Source organism: Ahaetulla prasina, chromosome 1, assembly GCF_028640845.1.
Source record: "Ahaetulla prasina isolate Xishuangbanna chromosome 1, ASM2864084v1, whole genome shotgun sequence".
Classification (NCBI taxonomy): Eukaryota; Metazoa; Chordata; class Lepidosauria; order Squamata; family Colubridae; genus Ahaetulla; species Ahaetulla prasina.
Window position 1 is genome coordinate 346,286,322 of NC_080539.1, and position 18,124 is coordinate 346,304,445.

At 41.1% G+C, this 18,124-nt stretch overlaps 1 protein-coding gene across 3 annotated transcripts in view; it reads right to left on the bottom strand.

The window, feature by feature from the left end:
- SLC38A6 (solute carrier family 38 member 6) overlaps positions 1–18,124 on the bottom strand; it is a 64,925-nt gene that overhangs the window by 16,224 nt on the left and 30,577 nt on the right. For 2 of the 3 annotated variants that reach the window (XM_058162929.1, XM_058162930.1), the window contains 3 exons: positions 10,582–10,664; positions 10,034–10,092; positions 92–157 (listed from right to left, as the gene is read on the bottom strand). In XM_058162929.1, coding sequence (XP_058018912.1) covers positions 92–157; positions 10,034–10,092; positions 10,582–10,664 — 208 coding nt within the window. Of the gene's footprint in view, positions 1–91; positions 158–10,033; positions 10,093–10,581; positions 10,665–17,699; positions 17,783–18,124 lie in introns of all 3 variants that reach the window. The other variant, XM_058162931.1, reaches the window with a different exon arrangement.

Here is an 18,124-nt window from a genome sequence, read left to right on the forward strand (position 1 = left end):
AGTAATCATTTTATTGCATAATGCTCCTGAAATAAAAGACCTGCAGAAACTACAAGAACAATAAATTTCAGATTTAAAGTGGTTTATATACCTGGAAGAATCCTGAGGCAAAGTTTAGTGGCAGAGGACAAGGAATTGACCACTTTTTAATTATTATCTATAAAAAGAAAAAAAAAGTAACAGTTCAGTTAGCGGTGACCATACTACATCGATCAAAAACTAATTATCTAATCAGCATAGTTATTAGCTATCCTAATGAAGAACGATGAGAATAGCTGATCAACATATCTGGAGAACCCCATTGTAAGTAAGTCTGTTATTTTTAAAAATAATGGTTTACTCATAAAAAATTTCCTTTGGCACTGGAACACTAGTGATTTGATAAGAGTAGGTAAAAATGATGGGAAATAATAGCTAAACAAAGCCCTAATGCTCAAAAACAGACTGAGAAGGTCACAAAAGATCAAAGGCTCACCTTTGCTTGCATTTAGTTCTTCTTTGCTCCTCAGACTGAGCAGAGGTCAAATAATAAAATCCTATGGCTATTTACATATAAAGTCTCCCTCACATCAAGATCAACTTATGATGACTACAAGGACACATAATTTTCAGTCTGGGAGTGTGATTCTTCCATATCTAAGATGCTTTTTCTATCTTTTTCTATCTTTCTGCGAATATATCCTTTCATTCCTCACCATTCAGTCAGAGCTGAAAAAACTTCTTGGATGAGAAGCGAAACATCTTCAAAAAGAAACCAGAAAGTCCAGCTGCCTCTTGAAAAAGCAACTTTGGGATGTTCAGACAAGCTCATGAAAGTAATACCTCAAGTGTTATCTCCCAAAGGGCAATATGTGTGAGACCAAGGTACAGGATACTGATTTTTGTTTCCACCTTTTCCTTAGAAGTACCAAATAGTGGGGAATGGTGTCCAAAAAGGTCATTATTGCCTACAATAATCAACATCAATTCAATAGTGTTCTGCACAGTGGTTTTATCAAGATAAGTGAATATAGTTAAGTCTGCACATTCGTGAATTTCCTCTTACTGCCCACCTAATTATGAGTACTATTAACTCTCTTAAGGCACTCTGATGAAGAGGAAACTAAATAATTCTTGGGGAGAGTTCCTTTCACTTTTAACAGTCTTGCAGTTGGCTGAACTTATGTTTATGTATAGATAAGAGTCAATACATTTTATTTGTATAAGACAAATGTAGTCCTTCCTATCACTGCCCAAGAGCATGAACCAAAAATTATACAATGGTTGCTGGAATTGGGCATGTCTAGTTTAATGAAAAGAAGGACTAGGAGTGACATGATAGCAGTGTTCCAATTTCCAAGGTGCTGCCACAAAGAAGTGGGTGTCAAACAACTCTCCAAAGCACCTGAAGGCAGGACAAGAAGCAATGGATGGAAACTAATCAAGGAGAGAAGCAACCTAGAATTAAGGAGAAATTTCCTGACAGTTAGAACAATTAATCAGTGGAACAACATGCCTCCAGAAGTTGTGAATGCTCCAACAGTGAAAGTTTTTAAGAACAGATTGGACAACCATTTGTCTGAAATGGAGTAGGGTTTCCTACCTGAGGAGGGGTTGGACTAGAAGATCTCCAAGGTCTCTTCCAACTCTGTTATTCTGTTATAATAATAGAGGAGCTCTTTCTGATCAAAAGCCTACTCAAAACCAATGTAATAAGAACATGTTCCTGGGCAGCACCACGACAAGAAGTGATGACTTGTATGTGCTTTTCTATATAAACAATTCCTAAGCACAAAAACCAAACATGTCATGAAGCAAGCATACTATATTTCTATAGGTAAAGACATTTTTCTCATAGAAGAGGAATTTGTCAAGCGAACCTTGACCCTCTAAAAAGCTATAAATCCAAAATTCTATTTACTATCCCTCAGATGTTTAAGAATTAGATTCCAGCTAACTGAAATTATTTAACAACAAAGCAAATCAAAGATCACAGTAAATACTGAGAAATGAATATAACAACACTAGATTTTATTATTTTAGAGTAATCATACTACATTAACAGATTTGAAAGAGATCAGATTTGTCAAGTCAGAGTCACCTTATCAGGGGGATGGGAAACATATAAATTTAATAAATAATAATAACAGCTTGTAGTTTTAGAGCATAATAGACTGGGGAAGTTTTGTTAAGAATTGCAAAGGAAGCCTACCAAGAAAACTTAATAAATTCCTGTAATGTCAAAGAATCTCTAAGGGTTGCTTACCCAAAGCTGGAAGGCAGTGAGGAGGGAGGGAAGGGGGAGGGGGCAGGGAAAGAGAGAGAGAACTGAATACTGGAAAACTGAAAAAAATGTTCCATTATAGGATAAAATTCCATACTCCATTCGTTATTCTTAGATCACCATTTTAGAGCAGTTTTCTTTCCTCAGATCACTCATTCTCATAATATCCCTATGAGGCAAGCTATTAATAATGATAAAAAAGAAGGAAAACAGATCAAGATCACCCAGGGAGTCTCTAGCTGAGGCAGAATTTCAATTCTTGGGTCTAAGCCCATATCTGTAGCCAACATTAACATTTGTCCTCACAGGCAATAACCTGAGCAGACGCTTTGCCCAAAAAAACCAAAAGGAGAAAATTATAATACTATAAAAATATTGCTTCCATATGCCTAGGTCAGATTTTGGATTCCTGGAACGTATTAAAGGGCATGTACTTGAGATAGCAAGAAAATGATATGCAAACTAAAGTACAGCAGGTATCACAATACATTATCTTCTCAAGACAAAAAAAATAGGTCAGAAAATTGTAATTGGATTTAATAGACCTCTGAAAATTTTTCTTTACCGTTTATTCATTTTAATTAATACTAGTGGTGCTAAATATGTTTAAAATGAATAATACACAAACATTTTCAGCTTCATGTGAAACCTTTTCCTTACAAACGAAGAGCAAAGCTAAGACTAGAGCTCACCTCTAACACTAGAAGAAAAAATTAGCCACTTTCTCATAATGGGAAAGGAGGCCAGCCATGGAGGCGACCAGAGTGGCCCCCATCCAAGCCCAGTGACTATGGGAGTCCAGGGCTTTGGCCTACTGTTCCAGCCAGGCCGAGGTCCTTGGAGGCTCAGCCTTTCCCTACCCCAGGCCTTTTCCTCATTTCCTTTTGTAGTCCTGGGACCCTCCAGGCCCTCCCTGTCCATCCCATATGAGTTCCTCAGAGTTACAACCTGCAGGAGGAGGGCAGCCACTGCCAGGCAGACCTTGGCAAGGCCCTTCCCAGCCTTGGGGCCAAGGAACGTGGGAGTCCCCCCCCCCACTTTGCAAACTCTCTATGGAAGGGCTGCCACCCTCTGTCTTCCTCCATGAGCAAGAGGTTGAATTAGAAGACTCTAAGGTCCCTTCTAACCCTATTATTCTATGAATTGGTCATTACCAAATCCGAAGACTACAGGAATTAATAAATTAATTTAATAGATTAAACTATGCCAGCAAATCTGAAGAATTACTAAATGAACACGAGATTAGAAGACATCAGTTCACATATCGATACCAGAAAGAGAAGACAACATTGTATCCGTATCCGTGCTAGCAAAATAATGTTTAGGATCATTCAACACCGATCAGAGTCCGTAAGAGAAAGGGAGATACTAGTTAATCAAACTGGCTTTAGAAAAGGTCATGAAAGAAGAGGCGTTATTGCTGATGCACACGGGATAATTGAGAAAGGCAGAGAATGACAAAAAGACGTTGGCACAGGTATTCTTCAACTTACGGCAGTTCATTTAGTGATCGATCATCGTTACAATGGCACTAAATAAAGTGACATGACCATTTTTCACAGTTACAACTTTTGCAGCATCTCTATGGTCATGTGATCAAAATTCAGATGCTTGGCAACTGATTTATATTTATGTTGGTTGTTGTGTCCCATGGTCATGTCATCACCTTATGTGATCTTCTAACAAGCAAAAGTCAATGAGGAAGCCAGATTTACTTAACAGCCGGGTTACTAATTTAATGACTTCAGTGACAACTGTGGCAAGAAATATCGTAGAATGAGGCATTTTAGTCACTTAATAAATGTCTCACTTAACAGCAGACATTCTGCTGTGCTGAGTCAATTGTGTAAGTCAAGGACTACCTGTATATGCTTCATCGATTATATAAAGACTTTTGATTATCATGTTGATCATGTTAAGATTTGGAATATGCTCAGGAAAATAGGGATCTCAAGCCATCTCACTGTCCTCATGCAAATACAGACCCCTATGCAGCAGTCAGGAAGCCACAATCCATAAAATAATGGAACAGACTGGCTTCAGCTAAGCAATGGAGTGAGTCTTGTACTCCCCCTCCCTTTTTAGTCTATGTTAATGCTGATTATACAGGTAGTCCTCGACTTACAACAACTTTATTTATTGACCAAAGTTAAAAAAGGCACTGAAAAAAGTAACTTATGACTAATTTTTACACTTACAACCTTTGAGGCATCCCCATGATCATGTGATCAAAATTCAGATGCTTGGCAACTGGTTCATACTTATGACCATTGCTGTGTCCCAAGGTCATGTCATCACCTTTTGCAACTTTCTGACAAGCAAAATAAATGGGGAAGCCAGATTCACTTAACAATCGAGCTATTAACTTATCAAGTGCAGTGATTCACTTAGCAACTGTGGCAAAGAAAGTAGTAAAACAGGGCACAAATCACTTAACAAATATCTCACTTAACAACAGGGATTTTGGGCTCAGTTGTGGTCATAAGTTAAGGACTACCTGTATATTAGGAAAGCTGGATTGGAAGAGGATGAGTGTGGTTTTAAAACTGGAGGAAGACACAACAATGACTTGTGCAATGCAGATGACACAACTCTGATAGCTGAAAATGCAAATAACCTAGAAGATCTAGTAAGTCAAGATGTCAAGGAGTACAGTTTTAAAAAACAGGACTATAATTATATTTAAAACCAAACTAATGAGATCAGGTACAGCAACTGGCTTTAGAACCAAACAGTGAAAATATTGAAGTTGTGAATAGATTCGATCTTCTAATATTATCAGAAGTAAAGGAAACAGCAGTTAAGAAATATGCAGTAGACAAGCACTTGGCAGAGTAACAATAAAGGGCCTTGAAAGGTTATTCAGGTGCCAAGTTGTATTTAGATTACCTGTACTTACAAAGATGAGATTTATTCCTGCAGAAGCCATGTTAGAGTAACATAAGTTGCTGAAAAGAAGCTATAAATTATTTTTCTTTGGTAATGCTTTTTACCATTTTACCTGGAATGAATAAGATAACTTGACTATGATTCTCTCTATTTCTCCTCAGTGCCTTTTTAAATCTTGGAGTCCTGTTGAGTTTCTTCCTGTCTTTGGGAACAAATGCTGTTCTTAAAGAAAAATTGCCTATTTCTGTCAAAAAAAAATAAAAACACACCTGGCAATTTCACATTTTAATTTTTAAACAGCCTCCTGATTGATACCATCTGGAGCCAAGAATTTATTTGTTTCTAATTTGCCAATTATGTTTATCTCTTGTTACCTTGCCTGGTTTATCTATCCTTCTCCTGAAAAATGCAGTTCAGACACAGTATCTGGCCTGCATCTTCAGTAGTGAAAAAAGGGTTGAAGAATTCTTACAGTCCGTGGCATCTTCCTCCAGTTCCTAAATGCCACCGTTATTCAACGGCCAAACAACGTCTCTGTTTATTTACTTCTTTGGAATACATTTACATATTTTTGTTGTTTGTCTTAACATTCTTCACTCTTCAAAATTGTTTGTTAGGCATAGTTTGACTATATATTTTATTATATTATATTCTCCATCAGATTTCCAAAGATTTTGGACTGGTTGCAATGTAACAATAGCAACATATCAAAGTTGACCAGAAGAGCAAAATATCAAATAACTATACAAATAATCCCTAGTGACAACAATTAATGAGATTTATTTCCTATTAAATGCAGAGAATAATTGTTTTGAATAATCCCTGATTGGTCATCAGTTATGCAGTGAGAGAACATATAGTTCTAGTGTTATCAAGTCCATATGAAAGCATTAAGCAACTGGGACTTTTACTTGGGAATAGAACTCTGCAAACAAACCAGAACCAAGTAAAATGTGTGTTACCTATGAACATGATGCATAATCTGAAGACATCATTTAGCTACAGTGTACACAGGTCATCTGCCTCCCAGACTACCTGGTTAAAATCCTTTTACAACAGACAGGGTGGTGAATAAGTGATCTGTCACTGGACCTGCCAAGGAACTGAGACATACTGGATGCAGGTAAGCCCAAGTAGGTATTAATGAATGGCAGTTTAGCTCACAGGAGGTTGCTGAGCTTGCAGAAGATTATCATCTCCTAGACTTGGCAAAAATATTTTGGAGATCTTGAAAGATGCTGCCCTTAGGGAGAGGTTTTGACAGCTTTGAAGTCGAATTTTTATCCTATGGTTCAATTCCTTAATGGACTGGCTGTCTTGCACTCTGGATGGCATTTTTGCAGGACAGCCTTTATGTGATTTTTATCTTCTTAAAAACACAAGAAAAAAGTAAGGTCTGCCTGCAAGTCAACACAAGCCAAGAGAGTCAAGGGGCACTGCTTATTATTCTGCCGGGAAAGCACCGAACTTCAGCAAAGCTTGCTTGCTCAGGTGGTAAAGCAAAGAGGGAATAATAATGTTTAAGCGTGGCTGCTATTACTGTTTCATTTGCTTTAATGTCTTCTTCCATCAATCTATCCTAGGTCAAAGAACAACCATTTAAAAGAAAATCGGGGTGATGCGGCCGTAATGAAATATATAAATTTACACATATATAAAGAACTATTATCACTCTGCTGTGATTTATTTGTACGGTATTTAATGTCCTCTCCTAGTTTTCTTTCTGTATCAATATGACTTTCAAAATTAAAACAAGATAAGTGTGCATGACAATTATTATTCTAGTGATTAACATAAGCCACTGAAAGCCAATCTTTTCACTCAAAAGAAAATGGTTAAAGAGATAACCTCTTACTAACAGCCAAGTAGTAAAGTAATCTTACCTAGGTCCATGAGTTAACTACTTCAAAGAAAAGAGATGGGAGGGTTCCTAATCATTTCTTTGAGAGTTGCTTGCTTTAGAAGTACAGTATCTCAGAATAAGGTGGGGACAACCAGCGGTGAAATCCGCCTGGTTCTATCTGGCTCGCCAAACTGGTAGCGCTGGCAGCGGGAGGCTCCCCCTACCCACCAGAGCATCATTATGTCCTGGTTTTTTACCCTCTGCCCATGCGCAGAAGGCTCTGTGCATGTGCAGAAGAGGCGCGCACACCTTTCCTGAACCGGTAGTGAAGGTAAGTGGATTTCACCCCTGGGACAACCTACCAAGTTGTGCAATGCATATATAGATGATAGTGGAAGGGAAAAGGAGCAGAAGAACAATCCACTAGTCCTTATTCATTTTCTTCTACAAACCATATCAGCATATTAGATTTAGCTGTTAGATTCCCTCTTCAATTGAATAGAGAGTATTTTTTGCACCCAAGAATCAGCAACCTTTCTGGATTATGGAAGCATCTGTAATTTTTACAGCATGTAATGGGTTCATGTAGTGGGCCACTAAAATAGCCTGAGAAAAGGAGGATAGTGAACAAACAAAAAAAAGGAAGACATTTCAAAGTTCATGTAATTAAAGCTATCCTTTATGATATAATATAAAGGTAAAGGTTCCCCTCGCACATATGTGCTAGTCGTTGCCAACTCTAGGGGACAGTGTTCATCTCCGTTTCAAAGCCGAAGAGCCAGCGCTGTCCGAAGAAGTCTTCGTGGTCATATGGCCAGCATGACTCAACGCCAAAGGCACATGGAACGCTGTTACCTTCCCACCAAGGTGGTCCCTATTTTTTCTACTTGCATTTTTAGGTGCTTTCGAAACTGCTAGGTTGGCAGAAGCTGGGACAAGTAACAGGAGCTCACCCCGTTACATGGCAGAACTAGGGATTCGAACCACTGAGCTGCCGACCTTTCGATCAACAAGCTCAACGTCCTAGCCCCTGAGCCACCGCGTCCCCATGATATAATATATGATAAGGTTTATCTTTTCTCCTCCTTCCCTACCTTCAATACACATACTTAAATGGGGTTCAATTTTTTTTTACTAGCTGACCTTTTTGCTAGGCATTTTGCCAATACAATTGCTTGCATTTATTCATATTCAGAAACCTGAGAGACAAAATCTCATAAGATAATAGTGGTCATACCTTGTGAAATCACTTGAGATTTTTCTGAAATTGTGAACTCTGAGGACATGGATGGGATTCTGTGTGGAATGAGATCCAACATCTCTAGACTATACTCCTAGGTGGTTAAGTGTTGCCAGACAGGGAACAAGGGATTGGATGTAAAGGTAGTGAACTCTTCCTTAAGGGAGACGATGATGCCACACTGAAAGAGGCAATGATACACCATTTCAAGACATCATCCCTCAACCTGGCCAATGCACACAAAATCTCCAAAGACCCTAACACTAAATAATTTTGGCTGGCAGGGTTAGGAAAAGAGCCTTCTCTGCTGTTGCCCATACCCTATGGAATATCTTGCCCCCAGAGCTGAAGTGAGACCAGTGCTGGGATTCAACCGGTTTGCACCACTTCAGGAGAACCAGTTGTTAAATTGCTGGCTGGTCACTTCCCCTCCCAGAAGAGCCCCATTTTGGCTCCCAGGTAAGTGCAGGGAGGCCTACTAGACCCAAAACGGGGCATGGGGGGTGCGGCACGGCCCCCCATGACCCATTTTTCCTCCCAGGGGGGTGCAGGGAGGCCTACTAGGCCCAAAAGGAGCCTAGTGTGTGGGGGGGTGCAGCGCAGCCCTCCCATGTCCCATTTTTGCTCCTAGGAGGCTGCAGGGAGGTCCAAAACGGGCCATGGGAGGGTGTCGCACAGCCCCCCCCACAGCCCATTTTTGCTCCCAGGGGGCTGCAGAGTGGCCTACTAGGTCCAAAACAGGGCACCTGCCCAGCCGGTCATTAGGGCAGAGAACCAGTTGTTAAATTATTTGAATGCCACCACTGGGTGAGACCCATTCTCCTATGCAATCCATGGGGGTGGTTGGTGTCTTAAGGACACTCGCTCTGCTTTTTGCATTTTTTTAATCTCTGTAACTCTTATCTTTTTAAACTATATTATGGTTTCTATTTCTAAACTGCCCTGGGTCACTTACGTGAGATGGATGGTATATAAATTTGATTAAATAAATAAATATCGCCAATATATAGATGATGCAGTTATTGCCAGTATATGCTAGAATTTTTAAAACATTGTATCAATTGCTTGAATAAACATTTGTGGCCCCTGCACATACAGATGTTGGTTTTGAAGATAATTCATGTCTAAACCTATCCTGAAATGTATCCATTTCTACATATTCTTTACTGTTGCAGAAACCACAGTAGAAGCAAATCTAAACCAAATGCACACCCTTACTGTTTTCCATAGATCACAAAAGAAGCAATGAATGTAAACATCAGCACTGAATGACCTACTTGACAAAGAGACAGAATAGGGGAAAAGTATTTCTTTCAGACTGAAAGAATAGGACCTTGATATATTAATATGGATGTCACATTTCTCACAAGAGTTTTGCTGCTTCTTGTGCTTTCTGTTATTGAACTAAGATGTAAATTCAATTTACTTGGAAAAGATGACATTTTCTTCTGCATGAGTTACAGTAAATGGTGGTTGGAAGTAAGGATGAAAAATTCCATCCCACGCAGACTAATATTTTTCATTGCTCTGTCAGCGAAAACAAATACATTATATTGCATTTTACAGTCCAAAAAAATTAACAATGGTGGGTTTTTTTTTCATATTCCTGATTTTTTTAAGCCAAAAAACTTACCCACATGCAAGGAAACACATACACTGCATATAAAAGACAGGAGAAGGAACACTTTGGTTTTAAAGACAAATTTTTTAAAGACAGACATCTGTTTCAAAGGAATTCTGAAATCCATCAAAAGAAAAAGAAAACATAAGCTATGATCTGGATTTTTTTTTTACTTACCACAAGAGCAAAGTACACCATAAAGAAAAATGATAAACTACTTGTGTAGCCAAGAAAGCCTGTAAAATAACAGTAAAAATAAGAGACAATTTATAAGGAAAGTGATCCTGATGTAAGGTTAAAAGAGTTTCAGATTGTAGGTATGTTTTTCATTATAGGGCTTGGTGTCTGGGGCTTAAAGCTCCATCTAAAAACATTCCGACTTGCCTGTCACAGACCATTTATGTAGCTTTGCAGCACTGAATTAGAACTGCTCTACCAATAATGCCATACGATAAGTAAATGCAGCTCTTTAATGTTTTTCTGTAAATGTTTTATTTTAGTAAAGCAGACAAAATACTGGGGAATCTAACTAATAGGTTAACTAGGCAAGTCTGGAAGGCAAACTAAGTTGCAAACATATCTACGCTGCTCAATCTTTCCTTAATTCATTTAAACTCGTATTAAGAGACTGTCTGATGTCTCTCAATCAAGCTGCTATTAGAAAAGACAAGATGGCTGCCAACGCTAAATTACACAATAGGAATATCCTCTTTAAAATTACTCACCAATTTTAGGAAGAAGTGCTAGAGGGAAGACGATACAAACTGAGGTAATCAGCAGCAGTAATCTTCCATCTAGATACCAAGAACTATTAGAAGATATAATGCAAACAGTTTCAATATGTCTGGGAAACTTCACCTATATACAGAGACTTGTATAGTGGGGGGGGTATTTTTAAAAGTCAAGATTCTTAAAACAGATAAAAATTAAAATCCATATTAAGACAATCTATTTATCAGGCTAACCTATATTTTACAAAGCAGTAAGAAGTGTTTTCAAGAATTTCTTACCAAACAAAATAATATAAAGAAGTGAGAGGTATGTGCTTGTCTTATTCCTAAGCAGACAGACATTAAAAATGTCTTGCTTCCAATTTTTGATAATGTTGGTTCTTAAGCAATCCTTTCCATGCGTGGGTGGATGGAGAAAGAAAGAAAGAAAGAAAGAAAGAAAGAAAGAAAGAAAGAAAGAAAGAAAGAGAAAGAAAGAAAGAAAGAAAGAAAGAAAGAAAGAAAGAAAGAAAGAAAGAAAGAAAGAAAGAAAGAAAGATGCTATAAACTTCTTTCATCATATTTATTTGCAGCAATTTCTTTGGACCTCACTAAAACACCATTTGGATAATAAGGAGCACCCCCATATAGCAAAATTGTCTCTTTCGTTTTGTGAAACTCTACTTTTATGAATAGGAGATTTCCTATGACAGTCATTTTGTGAATGGGCCCACAGCTGCTCCCAAAACAAAGAATGTGTTCTTGGCACAGAAATGTTGCTTAACTAATCCAAATTAAAAGTCCACATTTGACTGCAAGCATGATTTTTTGGAGCAGAAGGTATTTTACACACACAATGGAGCAGGGATAAAATGTATTCTATCTGAGGTGATGTATTAGGAAGAATATCATTAAAATAGAGTTTCCAAATTTCTTAGAAAATGATACACTGCATATCTCCTATCACCTTGAAACCAGAATTTTTTTCCTTCCTTGATTTGGCATGCAACTATCTGTTTTTCATTTCTAAGCATTTCTTTATATTTTAAAAATCAATTGCAAAAAGGCATATGTGAAAGTTCTGCTCCATCATATATTAATTTAAGGAAATTTAAAGCTCATGGGAACAAGAATCTCTTTTTAAAATGTTATTTAGGCAACTGGGAGTTCTGCCCTATCAGCACTTAAGTCTTTGGCTGATGTTGACAAAAGCAAGAAAGATGCTTCTTGCTTATACAGCAATTTAAAAATATTTGTTATGGAAAAAACAGTATAATCAGAGAAGGTACGTAGCAGCTCTCAAGGTTAGAACTACACTCTCAAACTCTCTCTAAATACTGGCCATAAATAAAAAAGATTCCCTCTAAAACAGTGGTGGACTGATATGAAAATTTAATATATAGTTACCGTGGATAATTATATTAGATCCTATATACATAAGATCTGATATATTTATCCTATATGGTTAAACGTATCAGATATATATATAAACGTATCAGATATATATATATATATATACATAACATAATATATATCTGATACGTTTATATATATATAAACGTATCAGATATATATATATATACACACATATTTGTATATATGTATACATATATACATATATACATATATACCGCCCTGAGTCCTTTGGGAGAAGGGCGGTATAGAAATTAAATAAATAAATAAATAAATAAATATTGAGACGGAACATTGGCTTACCTGAAGGTTCCTTCTATGTACGCTGCGTGAGAGTCCAAAGCAATGGTTGTTAACTTCATCTGATTGGCCTGAGACTGAGTTGAATTTGTTTAAACACACCTCCTCTTCCTGTTTAGCTCCAGTTTATTAACGAAGAAGCGGTATTGGAGAAGACGAACTCAATGTGAAAACTGGAAAAAACGGAACAATAACCTCCAGATCCCTGTATATAGACAAAAACAATACGTGAAAATAGGGAGGGGTTGGACTCTCACGCAGCGTACATAGAAGGAACCTTCAGGTAAGCCAATGTTCCTTCTCCTGTACGCTGCTAAGAGAGTCCAAAGCAATGGGATATACCCAAGCTAAATATCCCTAGGGTGGGAAAGGAAAGATTAGGAAGACTCAGCAACAGGAAGAACTCGCTGCAGGACCCTCCGTCCGAATGAGGCCTCGGCTGAGGCAAATTGGTCCATCTTGTAGTTTTTAATAAATGGCGAAGGAGAGGCCCACGTGGCTGCTCTGCAAATGTCCAAGATAGAGGCCTGGGTGGCCCAGGCAGCTGTGGTGGCCGCGCTGCGGGTGGAGTGTGCGGTGATGCGGCCTGGAAGATGGTGTTTCTGCTGGTCGTAGGCCATGGAAATACAGGCCTTTATCCACCTGCCTATGGTGGATGGGGAGACTTTGGTGCCCAGAGCCCTTGGTTGAAAGGAAACAAATAGGGATTCTGTCTTCCTGAAAGGAGCTGTTCTGTTGAGGTAAATACGCAGGGCCCTTCTTACGTCCAGCGTGTGCCATCGGTGCTCCAATGGATGCTTGGGATGAGGACAAAAATCTGGTAAGATGACTTCTTGAGATCTATGGAAACTTGTGTTTATTTTAGGGAGAAAGGTAGGGTCTAATCGGAGAATGACCCGGTTAGAGTGAAAAATGCATAAGTCCTTCCTAACCGAAAGGGCAGCGATCTCAGAGATCCTGCGGGCTGAGGTTATGGCTATGAGAAGGCGACTTTAAAGGGTAAGAGCTTGAGACTGGAGGAGCTCAAGGGTTCAAAAGGGGAAGACGTAAGCTTCTGAAGGACAAGGGTTAGGTCCCAGGTAGGGTATCTGTGTACCGGAAGCGGTCGCAGATTGTAAGCTCCCCTCAAAAAACGTCGGATACGGGGGTGTTGAGAAAGTGTGGAGGTCCCGTCACAGAATAAAACGGTGGCCAGAGCTGCAACCTGCCGGCGGATGGTGTTGGTGGCTAAACCCTTGTCCAATCCGTCCTGGAGGAATTGCAGGATTTGTCTGATGGAGGCAGAAGTAGGTTCTATTCGCTGTCTAAGACACCAGCGATGGAATGATGACCATGTGGCCTCGTAAATACGCGTTGTGGATGGGCGTCTAGAAGCCAGAAGGGTGGAGATGACCCCCATGTAATGCTTTCCTTTCCTTAGTATCTCCCTGTCAAGTGCCAGACGGCTAGTTGGTAACATTGAGGTTCTGGGTGGAGAATGGCTCCTTGGCGTAGAGAAATCTGATCCGGTGGAATTCGCCAAGGTGGATTGACGGACAGGCTCACCAGATCCGCAAACCAATTCCTTCGAGGCCAGTAAGGGGCTATGAGGAGAACTTCTGCCTTCTGTTCCAAGATCTTTCGTATGACCCTTGGCAGAAGGGGAGTCGGGGGGGAAGGCATAAAGAAGGCCCCGGGGCCACTGACATCATAGGGCATCTGTTCCTTCTGCTCCTGGGGTTTGGAACCTGGAGAAGAACCTTGGAAGTTGTTTGTTGGTCGGGCTGGCAAAGAGGTCTACTATGGGTTGCCCGAATTTGATCGTGATTGTGAAAAACAGATCCGGATGCAGTTGCCACTCTGATTGATCGATGGTCGTCCTGCTCAGCCAATCCGCTTGTGTGTTGGCGACTCCGGATATGTGGGCTGCCTGTAGTGAGAGAAGATGTTTTTCTGCCCACAGGCCTATGGCTGCAGCCTCTTTCATCAATATGCGGGATCGGGTGCCTCCTTGACGGTTCACATGGGCCTTCGTGGTAGTGTTGTCCGTCAGCAGTAGCACATGATGGTTTGATAGCTGCGCTTGGAAATACCTGAGAGCTAGATGAGCAGCTCTCATTTCCAACCAGTTGATGTCGTTCTTGACACCATTTCAAGACATCATCCCTCAACCTGGCCAATGCACACAAAATCTCCAAAGACCCTAACACTAAATAATTTTGGCTGGCAGGGTTTAGAAAAAGAGCTTTCTCTGCTGTTGCCCATACCCTATGGAATATCTTGCCCCCAGAGCTGAAGTGAGACCAGTGCTGGGATTCAACCGGTTTGCACCACTTCAGGAGAACCAGTTGTTAAATTGCTGGCTGGTCACTTCCCCTCCCAGAAGAGCCCCATTTTGGCTCCCAGGTAAGTGCAGGGAGGCCTACTAGACCCAAAACAGGGCATGGGGGGTGCGGCACGGCCCCCCATGACCCATTTTTCCTCCCAGGGGGGTGCAGGGAGGCCTACTAGGCCCAAAATGGGCCTAGTGTGTGGGGGGGTGCAGCGCAGCCCTCCCATGGCCCATTTTTGCTCCTAGGAGGCTGCAGGGAGGTCCAAAACGGGCCACGGGAGGGTGTGGCACAGCCCCTCCACAGCTCATTTTTGCTCCCAGGGGGCTGCAGAGTGGCCTACTAGGTCCAAAACGGGGCACCTGCCCAGCCGGTCATTAGGGCAGAGAACCAGTTGTTAAATTATTTGAATGCCACCACTGGAAGATGGTGTTTCTGCTGGTCGTAGGCCATGGAAATACAGGCTTTTATCCACCTGCCTATGGTGGATGGGGAGACTTTGGTGCCCAGAGCCCTTGGTTGAAAGGAAACAAATAGGGATTCTGTCTTCCTGAAAGGAACTGTTCTGTTGAGGTAAATACGCAGGCCCTTCTTACGTCCAGCGTGTGCCATCGACGCTCCGATGGATGCTTGGGATGAGGACAAAAATCCGGTAAGATGACTTCTTGAGATCTATGAAAGCTTGTGTTTATTTTAAGAAGAAAGGTAGGGTCTAATCGGAGAATGACTCGGTTAGAGTGAAAATGCATAAGTCCTTCCTGACCGAAAGGGCACCGATCGCGGAGATCCTGCGGGCTGAGGTTATGGCTATGAGAAAGGCGACTTTAAAGGTTAAGAGCTTGAGACTGGAGGAGCTCAAGGGTTTAAAAGGGGAAGACGTAAGCTTCTGAAGGACAAGGGTTAGGTCCCAGGTAGGGTATCTGTGTACCGGAGGCGGTCGCAGATTGTAAGCTCCCCTCAGAAAACGTCGGATACGGGGGTGTTGAGAAAGTGTGGAGGTCCCGTCACAGAATAAAACAGTGGCAAGAGCTGCAACCTGCCGCGGATGGTGTTGGTGGCTAAACCCTTGTCCAATCCGTCCTGGAGGAATTGCAGGATATGTCTAATGGAGAATGACCGGTTAGAGTGAAAATGCATAAGTCCTTCCTGACCGAAAGGGCAGCGATCTCGGAGATCCTGCGGGCTGAGGTTATGGCTATGAGAAAGCGACTTTAAAGGTTAAGAACTTGAGACTGGAGGAGCTCAAGGGTTCAAAAGGGGAAGACGTAAGCTTCTGAAGGACAAGGGTTAGGTCCCAGGTAGGGTATCTGTGTACCGGAGGCGGTCGAGATTGTAAGCTCCTCAGAAAACGCCGGATACGGGGTGTTGAGAAAGTGTGGAGGTCCCGTCACAGAATAAAACAGTGGCAAGAGCTGCAACCTGCCGCGGATGGTGTTGGTGGCTAAACCCTTGTCCAATCCGTCCTGGAGGAATTGCAGGATATGTCTAATGGAGGCAGAAGTAGGTTCTATTCGATGTCTAAGACACCAGCGATGGAATGATGACCATGTGGCCTCGTAAATACGCGTTGTGGATGGGCGCCTAGAAGCCAGAAGGGTGGAGATGACCCCATGGAATGCTTTTCTTTCCTTAGTATCTCCTGTCAAGTGCCAGACGGCTAGTTGGTAACATTGAGGTTCTGGGTGGAGAATGGCTCATGGCGAGAAATCTGATCCGTGGAATTCGCCAAGGTGGATTGACGGACAGGCTCACCAGATCCGCAAATCAACTCCGTCGAGGCCAATAAGGGGCTATGAGGAGAACTTCTGCCCTCTGTTCCAAGATCTTTCGTATGACCCTTGGAAGAAGGGGAGTCGGAGGGAAGGCATAAAGAAGGCCCCGGGGCCACTGACATCGTAGGGCATCTGTTCCTTCTGCTCCTGGGGTTTGGAACCTGGAGAAGAACCTTGGAAGTTGTTTGTTGGTCGGGCTGGCAAAGAGGTCTACTATGGGTTGCCCGAATTTGATCGTGATTGTGAGAAACAGATCCGGATGCAGTTGCCACTCTGATTGATCGATGGTCGTCCTGCTCAGCCAATCCGCTTGTGTGTTGGCGACTCCGGATATGTGGGCTGCCTGTAGTGAGAGAAGATGTTTTTCTGCCCACAGGCCTATGGCTGCAGCCTCTTTCATCAATATGCGGAATCGGGTGCCTCCTTGACGGTTCACATGGGCCTTTGTGGTAGTGTTGTCCGTCAGCAGTAGCACATGATGGTTTGATAGCTGCGCTTGAAGAACCTGAGAGCTAGATGCGCAGCTCTCATTCCCACCCGGTTGATGTCGTTCTTGAGGTCGTTGGGGGACCACCGACCCTGAGTTACCTGGTCTGATAGGTGGGCACCCCAGCCGTAGAGGCTTGCATCCGTGGTGAGGACGAGACGGCAATGTTCCTGGAATGAGCAGCCCTTTGTCAGGGCTGGAGACAGCCACCACTGTAGAGATTTTCTTACCTTTGGGGCAAAGGAATTCTGAAATCCATCAAAAGAAAAAGAAAACATAAGCTATGATCTGGATTTTTTTACTTACCACAAGAGCAAAGTACACCACAAAGCAAAACGATAAACTACTCGTGTAGCCAAGAAAGCCTGTAAAATAACAGTAAAATAAGAGACAATTTATAAGGAAAGTGATCCTGATGTAAGGTTAAAGAGTTTCAGATTGTAGGTATGTTTTTCATTATAGGGCTTGGTGTCTGGGGCTTAAAGCTCCATCTAAAAACATTCCGACTTGCCTGTCACAGACCATTTATGTAGCTTTGCAGCACTGAATTAGAACTGCTCTACCAATAATGCCATACGATAAGTAAATGCAGCTCTTTAATGTTTTTCTGTAAATGTTTTATTTTAGTAAAGCAGACAAAATACTGGGGAATCTAACTAATAGGTTAACTAGGCAAGTCTGGAAGGCAAACTAAGTTGCAAACATATCTACGCTGCTCAATCTTTCCTTAATTCATTTAAACTCGTATTAAGAGACTGTCTGATGTCTCTCAATCAAGCTGCTATTAGAAAAGACAAGATGGCTGCCAACGCTAAATTACACAATAGGAATATCCTCTTTAAAATTACTCACCAATTTTAGGAAGAAGTGCTAGAGGGAAGACGATACAAACTGAGGTAATCAGCAGCAGTAATCTTCCATCTAAATACCAAGAACTATTAGAAGATATAATGCAAACAGTTTCAATATGTCTGGGAAACTTCACCTATATACAGAGACTTGTATAGTGGGGGGGGGTATTTTTAAAAGTCAAGATTCTTAAAACAGATAAAAATTAAAATCCATATTAAGACAATCTATTTATCAGGCTAGCCTATATTTTACAAAGCAGTAAGAAGTGTTTTCAAGAATTTCTTACCAAACAAAATAATATAAAGAAGTGAGAGGTATGTGCTTGTCTTATTCCTAAGCAGACAGACATTAAAAATGTCTTGCTTCCAATTTTTGATAGTGTTGGTTCCTAAGCAATCCTTTCAATGCGTGGGTGGATGGAGAAA